The 8,448-nt window shown below is 50.0% G+C and overlaps 1 protein-coding gene across 2 annotated transcripts in view; it reads right to left on the reverse strand.

Annotated features, from left to right (window-relative positions):
- Positions 1 to 1,336: 1,336 nt before the first annotated feature.
- NARS (asparaginyl-tRNA synthetase) overlaps positions 1,337 to 8,448 on the reverse strand; it is a 7,540-nt gene continuing 428 nt past the window's right edge. Inside the window, exons 2-15 of one of the 2 annotated variants that reach the window (XM_027669991.1) lie at positions 7,931 to 8,013; positions 7,762 to 7,827; positions 7,564 to 7,656; positions 7,300 to 7,389; positions 7,117 to 7,195; positions 6,709 to 6,779; positions 6,382 to 6,468; positions 4,998 to 5,219; positions 4,697 to 4,896; positions 4,399 to 4,534; positions 3,784 to 3,897; positions 3,196 to 3,327; positions 2,927 to 3,058; positions 1,337 to 2,820 (exon numbers count right to left, since the gene is read on the reverse strand). In XM_027669991.1, the coding sequence (XP_027525792.1) occupies positions 2,689 to 2,820; positions 2,927 to 3,058; positions 3,196 to 3,327; positions 3,784 to 3,897; positions 4,399 to 4,534; positions 4,697 to 4,896; positions 4,998 to 5,219; positions 6,382 to 6,468; positions 6,709 to 6,779; positions 7,117 to 7,195; positions 7,300 to 7,389; positions 7,564 to 7,656; positions 7,762 to 7,827; positions 7,931 to 8,013 (1,637 nt within the window). In that variant the 3' untranslated portion in view covers positions 1,337 to 2,688. The remainder of the gene's footprint in view (positions 2,821 to 2,926; positions 3,059 to 3,195; positions 3,328 to 3,783; positions 3,898 to 4,398; positions 4,535 to 4,696; positions 4,897 to 4,997; positions 5,220 to 6,381; positions 6,469 to 6,708; positions 6,780 to 7,116; positions 7,196 to 7,299; positions 7,390 to 7,563; positions 7,657 to 7,761; positions 7,828 to 7,930; positions 8,014 to 8,448) is intronic. The other variant, XM_027669992.1, reaches the window with a different exon arrangement.

Below are 8,448 nucleotides of genomic sequence, written 5' to 3' on the forward strand. Positions count from 1 at the left end.
TCTCTCGGGCCGCCCTGTCCCGGCTCCCCTCCTTAGTCCCCGTGGTTCTCACAGGGCGAGGGCGCGCGATCCTCGGTTTGCACAGTAACGCTCTTCAGTTGCAGAACGTTCAAAAAACCACGATTTAATATTTTTTTTTTTTTTAATATAAATCCTGTGGGCTTTCTCAGCCGGCGCCTCATGAGAGATGAGGGCTCGACTGCTGAGCTCCCTCAGATGCGCTGGTGCTGGAGCACAGAGCTCCATTCCCGGTAGAAATTCAGGCATTGGAATAGGTTGCCCAGGCAGGTGCTGGAGTCCCCACGCCTGGAGGTGTTTAAAATGCGTCTGGATCCGGCACTGGGTGATGTGGTTTAGTGGTTTGGGAGTTATAGTGCTGGGCTGATGGTTGGACTCGATGATCTTAAAGATCTCTTCCAACTCTGATGATTCTATGATACTATGATTCTAAACACAAACAAACAAACACCACAGCAGTTACCCTGCACATTAACAGGTGGTTTACATTCCATGGCTCCTCAGCAGCGGGTTTGGACAGCTCCTGGAAGGGCCAAGGGCAGAGCCAGCTCTCAGGGCTTCTCCTCAAAAAAAGTCCTTACAAAGGGGGACCAGGTGAGCTTGAACATAGCTAAATATAAAATAGTGCATGTAAGGAGAGGTAATCTAATCAAAGGTCATCTCAAAGCAGCCAGGGACAAGGCTGGCAGGTCCTGGAGCCAGTGCTGGCAGCCCAGTGTACCAGTTCCAATCCGACTGTGTAGAGGTATCATGTGAGAAAACGAAAGTGAGGATGAGAAATCCGAGTTCTGACTGCACATCTTCTCCTCTTCTGCAGGCTTGTTTTCCCCTTCTGATGAAAATAAACCCAAGTACTCCTGTGTTCCAAGAGCTGCAGCAGCCTTCCCAGATCCCACAGCACCCCTCTCCACCACCACTGAGGGAACTGCACCAGAGTCTCTCCAAGTTCAACTCCACTGCATCTTTCATCCCAGTCACCTTTTAAGCTCCTTATCTGATCTGCCTCTTCCTCGAGCACCTCTTAAGTCCTCAGTCCTTCCTCCAGTAGTTCCCCTGATACAGAGGCTTTTAACCTTCACAAAGCAGCTCAGCCCTGACACGTTTCAGGACTGAAAACTGATCGTAGACAAGTGATGTTTTCCCGACCCTTTTCCCTTCCCTTCAGGCACCAGAAGGAAGTTATTTTAGAAGAAGTGGTGCCAGAAGCCCGGGCTGCTCCCCCTGCTGCTGCTGCCTTGGCAACCCCTTATTCAGCAGCACATTTACTCTCATTTATTCTCCGTAGGCCAGCTGAGGTGGCCCCTCCAAATTACAAAAATTCACGCCTTTAAAGTTTATTCATGGGGGTTTAGTTCAAAAAGAAAAAAAAGCTCATGCCAGTTCTTGAGATATGTGCTTACTGCACTTGAAAATTCCCTTTTCCTGGGCTTTTGTCCACACTGTATTAAGCAATAAGCTCCAAGGGCTCAGTGAAAGGTACAGGGATTACAGGTCAAGTACTGTCTTGTACACCAGCTTCTGTTGCCATAATTTATTGGTTGCTGATTTAGACCAGTTTATATAACATGCAAGATGAAGAAAACCAGTCACTTACTACAAAAATATGGATATCCACAGCTCAACAATTCCAGGAGTGAATGGCAAATCCAGCTCAGGTCTCAGTGCAGGTGGCACATAATGCCCCTACCATTTTTTATCTCTCTGGTAGAAGGAATTGCTTTATTTATGACTAAAAACCCTACAGATGAAGGAACACATGAAGTATCTCATTAACCCTATTTGATAACTTGATTACAGCCAGAGAAGCTGCTCAGCTGCAGTAGCACGAGGGACCAGGGAGCTGCTCTATGAACACAGTGGGAAAGCACTGGCTGGACAGAGTTTGGAAACCCAGTAGTGTTTCAGGTACCAGTTCCTTTGGTCTTTAGTCATTTCTGGTTTCCAAACAGGGAGCAAAAGGCACCACCACCCCCCAGGCTGGGTGTGCCTGGCCCCACGGCAGCGCTTCATCCCCAGCTCTGGGGAGAGGGAGCAAAGCCTGCCTTCGCCAGCAGCCTCAGCACTGCTGAGCAATAAATAATCTGAAAGAAAACAGGAAACCCCAAACCCAACCCACCCCTTGCCATGGAATTCTGTGCACGCTACTACACACCTTGCTACTGAATCAACTCAGAGAACCCCCAGTAAAATCAGCAGGAGCACTCAACGGAATCATTCCCATTCCCATTTCAGAGGGCACTATTAGGGAACTTCAAGAGCCTGAACTCCTGACTTCCCCAACAAGAAACCCCGAGAGAAAAGAGGTTAAAATTAAAGCAAATCTAAACCCAAAATCATCAAATGCCCAGCATATTTTAAGTCACAGAAACTAAAAGCAGAAGCATATCTTGGGTTTTAAACGACAGCTTATCAGGATCTTTGTTTTGTGTTGACTCAAGAGCATAGATGCACCTTAACAATTTTTCTAAGGCTTCTTCCAGTTAATTAGTAGCATTTTTCTTTAGAAAAAGAGGGTTGTTTCTTTTCCATTTCACATCCTAAACTGGTATTTGAACTAGCAACAGGTTGCAGGAAGTGTTGTTCTCAGACAGGCTGTAGTACAGCAGAGTGTACTGTTCTTTCCCAAGCATCAGCTGCTCAGTTTTTCCAGGAGTTTTTTCCCGAGGATGGCTAAGGTTTGCAGCGCTGGACAAAGCGTGGGTAGAGACAGACATCTCGGATGTGGTGTCTGTTCAGGATCCAGGTCAGGAACCGCTCCAATCCCAAACCATACCCCCCGTGAGGGCACGTACCGTATTTCCTCTGTGAAATTCGAAGCAGAGAGTAAATATGATACATTTCCTTGTTACAAACCAACCCTTCCAAGAGGGAAAAACCCCAACTCCGGCTGGGTGTCTGCTGTACTGACCTGATCCGTGTACCAGTAGTACGGCGTGGGATCGATGCCCTCCCTCTTGTAGCCCTCGAGCAGCTCCTCGCTGTCCCAGGTGCGCATGGAGCCTCCGACGATCTCCCCCACGTTCGGCATCAGCACGTCCACCTGCAAGGCACGAGGGCACGGCCACCCCTCGCAACGCCGCCGCGGCAGGAGGGCAGGACAAACAGCCACAGCCGAGCCTGGCAGGGATTCTCCAAGGGAGCGCTCGTTCCCCCCGGCAGCAGGCAAACACAACTCACCGACTCGGTGAGGCGCGGGTCGTCCTGGCAGCGCTGCATGTAGAAGGACTTGATCTCCGCGGGGAAGCGGCACAGCAGGATGGGCTCGTTGATGGTGTCTGTCATCAGGCGCTCGGGGGCTTCCGGAATATCCTGCGGTTACAGGAGGATTTAGTCATATTTAACACCAAAACGCTCCCACGCGCGAGTCCCACATGAACCAGGCGTGAAACAAAGTCAATCTCAGGCCACACACGTCCACACATTCATCCTAACCTACCTACACTCTTAAAACAAACTTATCACAGAAGAAGTATAAATCTTTACATATAAAATCAGACATGTCCAGGGGAAAAAAATCTGTTCAATTAAAATCTAAGTCTTCCCAATGTGTCAGATAGAAAACTGAGAGAAAAAAATCCTGGCTCTGGCATCAAGCTCTCTCGAGCTCCTTCAAACAACTGTCTCGTGTGCTGGAGAAGAGTGGACAGGGAACAGATGACAGGTGAGAACACAGGTTTTCATTCCAGTGCTCAGGGACATGAGGTGAAATCCCATCTCACCACTGCATTCCTGCCTGACATCCCCACACCTGCCAGCAGGACCTACCTCCCCAAACTCATAGTAGGTGCCATCTTCCTTCCTCACATCGTGTTCCTTCAGCCACTCGATGGCCTCGGCGTAGTTCATGCGCCGGAAGGGACGTTTGGGGGGCTGGAAGCCCTGTGGGGAAGAGCAAAGCACCATATTAAAGAACACCTTTCCAGTCGATCAGCATGTCCAGACTCGAAGCACACATGCTCTTCCCAGCTCACACATCATCAAATCATTACTTATTAAATCAGGTGTCTCTCCAAGTCAAATCTTCTGCAAAGGCAGAAGACAAAGGGGCTCTAACAAATGAGACCACCAGTTGTTCCATTGCTCCCTTGTGCTCCATCCCCACGCACCAGCCCACCAATATTCTGAGCTCTGGGCTGGAGGGTCTCATTCCACTGGTACAGCCCACACTGCCATGAATCCTGGCACACTGCTGGCTCCTGGAGCTCACTAGCAGGGGACTTCTTTCCCCAGAGTCCCCTGGTTTGGAAGTCATCACCAGCCCTGCAGCACTTTCATTTCTATGATGTTACTCGATATTCTTATTATTCTGCCTTTCCCAAAGGATCACAGTGATCAGAAAAGACTAAAGATCCTGTTTTTTTGGCTATTCCCACTGCCTACCGGGTTGAGGTCGTACACGAGACCCGCTGCCGGTGATTTCAAGACTCTGTCTACGACATCACACACCAAGTTCTCCAGACGGTCCAACAGATCCTCAAAAGTTATGAAAGGACATTCGGCTTCGACGTGAGTGTACCTGAAACACAGAGTCACACACTGCAAAACCACACACAAGCAACACATTCTTTATGAAATAAACTCATTAAAAACCCCCGCACACAAACATACACTTCTGCTCCCCCTTTAATTTTTCCCACTCCCACGCTGCGAAGGAAACAAAGCTGTGAACTGCCCGTACTCTGCCAGGTGCCGGCGGGTCCTGGACTGCTCGGCTCGGTACGACTGAGCCACGCAGAAGACGTCTCCCAGGGCTGGCAGGCAGGTCTCCAGGTAGAGCTGGGAGGACTGGGTCAAATAGGCCTCTTCACCAAAGTAATCCAGCTTGAACAGGGTGGAGCCTCCCTCCACCTGCGTCTGCACCAGGGTCGGCGGTGTGACCTGTGGAAGAACAGGGCTGTCACGGAGGGAGGAACTGAGGACACGGTGGCAGCACACGAGTCGGGGCACTGGAGCAGTCACACGAGGGAGCACACACTTACTTCATAGTATCCGTTGGCAAAGAAGTGATCCCTGAAGGCCTGCACGACCATGGAGCGCACCTTGAAGATTTTGGACATGTTCTCCCCTCGGATCATCATGTGCCTGTTGTTGAGCTGCACATCCACCTCCGAGTCCTCGTTGAGCAGATTGTCAGCCCCTCCTGCCGGGGCCAGGCCGATGAGCTCCCAGTAATCACAGCTCAGCTCGTGGCCTCCCGGAGCCTGCCAGGGGCACAGAAACAACCACTGGGGGAAAAGTCCACTGCTTACCCCCCCAGGATGGCCTGGAGTGACAGGACAAAGGACAGTGGACACGGCTGGAGGGCAGGGTTAGGTGGGATACTGGGAAGGAATTCCTCCCTGAGAAGGTTGGGAGGCCCTGGCACAGGCTGCCCAGAGAAGCTGTGGCTGCTCCATCCCTGGAAGTGTTGCTTGGAGCAGCCTGGGCTAGTGGAAGGTGTCCCTGCCCGTGGCAGGGGGTGGCACTGGATGGGCTTTAAGGGCACTGGATGGGCTTTAAGGGCACTGGATGGGCTTTAAGGTCCCTCCCCGCTCAGCCTGTGAGCCCGTTCTGCTCTCAACAGCTCCCCCGTGTGGGTCACAGCCGCCTCACATCCCTGAAAATGGCATTTTTCATTCATTCACAGGATTTTCAGGGTAGGAATCCAGATTTTCAAAGGCTAACCCGCACGTTTTTTACAAAAATGTAATCGTGTGGGTTCACATTAGCTGAGCTCAGCTCTCACCTCGGCTCGATCTCCTGGGGACAGGACCCAGTGGCAGGGACAAGTAGAACAATTCACCCTACCTGAATTTCATTTGCAAAACACACCAGAAACGGCCAATGGTACATGGCTTACCAGAAAATTGAATTATCTACAGAGCAGCACCAAAAGTTCACACTTTGGCCTTATTTTCCACACACAGACAGCCACAGTGAGGGGCTGCTTTGCTTAGATACTAATATATCTCAGAAACACTGTTTGAAGCAGTGTAATACTCCAAGTGTAACTTGGTTTTTTTGTGGCACCGTGAAGAGCCTACAAACCCACCTCAGTAAAAGAGGAGAGCTAATCCCAACTTCTTAGCCTCACAAAACAGAAACTGAATAAACCCATTAGGGCAAGGGAAGCTAATGAAGTTTATTTAACCTAATTCCCCACTGTTATAGTCTAGGAAATGCCCAACAGTGGAAAATTATTTCAGGCAAGAGCTGAACAGTCGCCCAGTTCACCTGTCCCACTCCCACCCAGGGGTGACAGCGCAGCTTTGGGAGGGTTGTCTTTGCTCTAAACCTAATTCCTGCTGAAATAACCTAACGATTCCTTTCACCTCTGCTTCTGGTTCTGTCAGGACAGCCATGCCAAGGAGGACAAGAACATACCTGCTTGCCTTCGGGGAGGAGGTTGAGCGTGCCGTACACTGCCACGCTGCTCTCCGTGGACAGCACCAGCCCGTTGTAACACTGGCACTGCAGGGAAGGACACAGAGCCAGGGTAAGCAAGTTTTTATTCTTACACTTCCTGCACCATCTAGATAAACTCACAGTCACTCCCAGACAGTTCTCACACCGACACACTCAGGGGTAAGAGATGCACTGAACAGTAACACAACCGAGTCAGTAGGTTTAGGAGAACTTCCCAACAGCTGCATAAAAGAGGTGTGAACACTTCAATTAGTGACAGAACAGAATGAAACCAGCACAACTCACCAGCTCATCGGAAAGGACGCACTGGAGGAACCCTGTGCCATCTCTCAAGACAATGAACATCAGGTTTTTCCCTAGTTAAAAAGAGAAGAAATTTGCTGATTTCACCGGTTAGCTCCTCCCTGGGCAGGATTAGCTTAAAACAGAGAACAAGTCTTTTGAGGAAATTCTGCAGGACCAGACTCCAAACTGAAAATCCCATAGAATTTGAACTAAGAAATGTCTGTACGCTCACACACTGGGGGAAACTGTCAGTGTTGCAGTGACCACTGATAAACCACAGAGGACACCTAACTGATGGTTTAAAAATTTCAGAGTAGGTGCTGTTGGACTCATTCTTGTGTCCAAATTTTGAAGGCCACTGTGCTTGTTCCACCTCCCTGCACAAGCTCAGTAATGCTCGTGCCTTACCTTGCCTCCGTAACCTGTGAATCCAGCCAAAAATCTTCACTCTCTGCCCTCTGTAAGCCTCCAGAGCACTGATCTTCACCTGTCAGGGAATAAAACCATCAGGCAGGGGAATGATTCGCCACCTCTTGCACCCAGGGTTCATCCAGAGCCCATCCCAGAGCACATACACAGGATCATACTCACACATTTGGGCTCTGGAAGGCTGGGATCATTCTTGATAACAACCTTCTTGGCTTCCTCCAGGTTCTTCTCTCTTCTCAAGAGATCTTCTGCCTGGTCAAAGAGAGTAACTTATTAAACAGCTGTAAACAGGCCAGTTGTAAGTAACATGTGAAGAATTAACTGCAGCTTTTCTGCAGGAGCAGGAAGGACCATGACACACAGTGACAATGACACAGTGTCACAGTTTTTGGCAAACAAAGGTGTTCTGCTCCCTCTGCAGCCTACCTCCTTCTTCTCCTTGGCTTCATTCTTCATCTGCTCCCTGTGCCACAGCTTTTTGACATTCTTCATCTGTGACTTGGAAATGATGGCCCATCTCTAAGGAATGCAAGGAGAGAGCAGAACACAGAACATTACATCCTGTCCCTTCACACTGAGGAGCAGTAAAATAATTCCCACTAGGAAGCTTTAATGCCACAGCACCTCGTTTTCTTTTTGGGAATCCACATAAATCGTAGGAAATGGCTCTTTTCCTGCTGTCATCAATGCCTAGAAAGGGGGAGAAAATAACAGAAGTGAACTGAAATCATCCTCACAGAGCCTGAGCACATTCCACACTGTTCCAAACCAAGCAGGTGTTTTCCACACTTACCTTTAACACGGTCTTGAATGGTTTCTTCTGCGTCCCATCACCAGTGGAGTCATTGCCCTCCCGTTCAGACACGTACAGCTCTTCTAGGATACATCACAAACACGGGCAACAAGTCAAAAAAAAAAATGAGGAGGAAGAAACTGGACACACAGGGATGTGTTCCTGCTCGCTGCAAGGGGCTGGACGAGGTGACCTTTAAAGGGCTCCCCCCCCCCAAACCTCCCCTAGGAGACCAAATCTTCGTGGTCAGAAGCACTGGTGAACCTTCAAAGGCACCAGCTGGTCAGACAGCACAACAATTCTTTCCTGTTTTCCACTGTAAAAATCAATCCGTGCAGGGTGTTCTCTAAGGCTTAAGGGCTCCCGAGGTACTGAACTCCCGGAACCAGCAGCATCGTGCAGGGAGGCAGGGAGGCAGGGAGGCAGGGAGGCAGGGAGGCAGGGAGAGGGGAGGCAGGGAGGTAGGGAGGCAGGGAGGCAGGGAGGTAGGGAGGCAGGGAGGTAGGGAGGCAGGGAGG

The sequence above is a fragment of the Corapipo altera genome, unplaced genomic scaffold (assembly GCF_003945725.1).
Source record: "Corapipo altera isolate COAL_440 unplaced genomic scaffold, ASM394572v1 225, whole genome shotgun sequence".
Lineage (NCBI taxonomy): Eukaryota > Metazoa > Chordata > Aves > Passeriformes > Pipridae > Corapipo > Corapipo altera.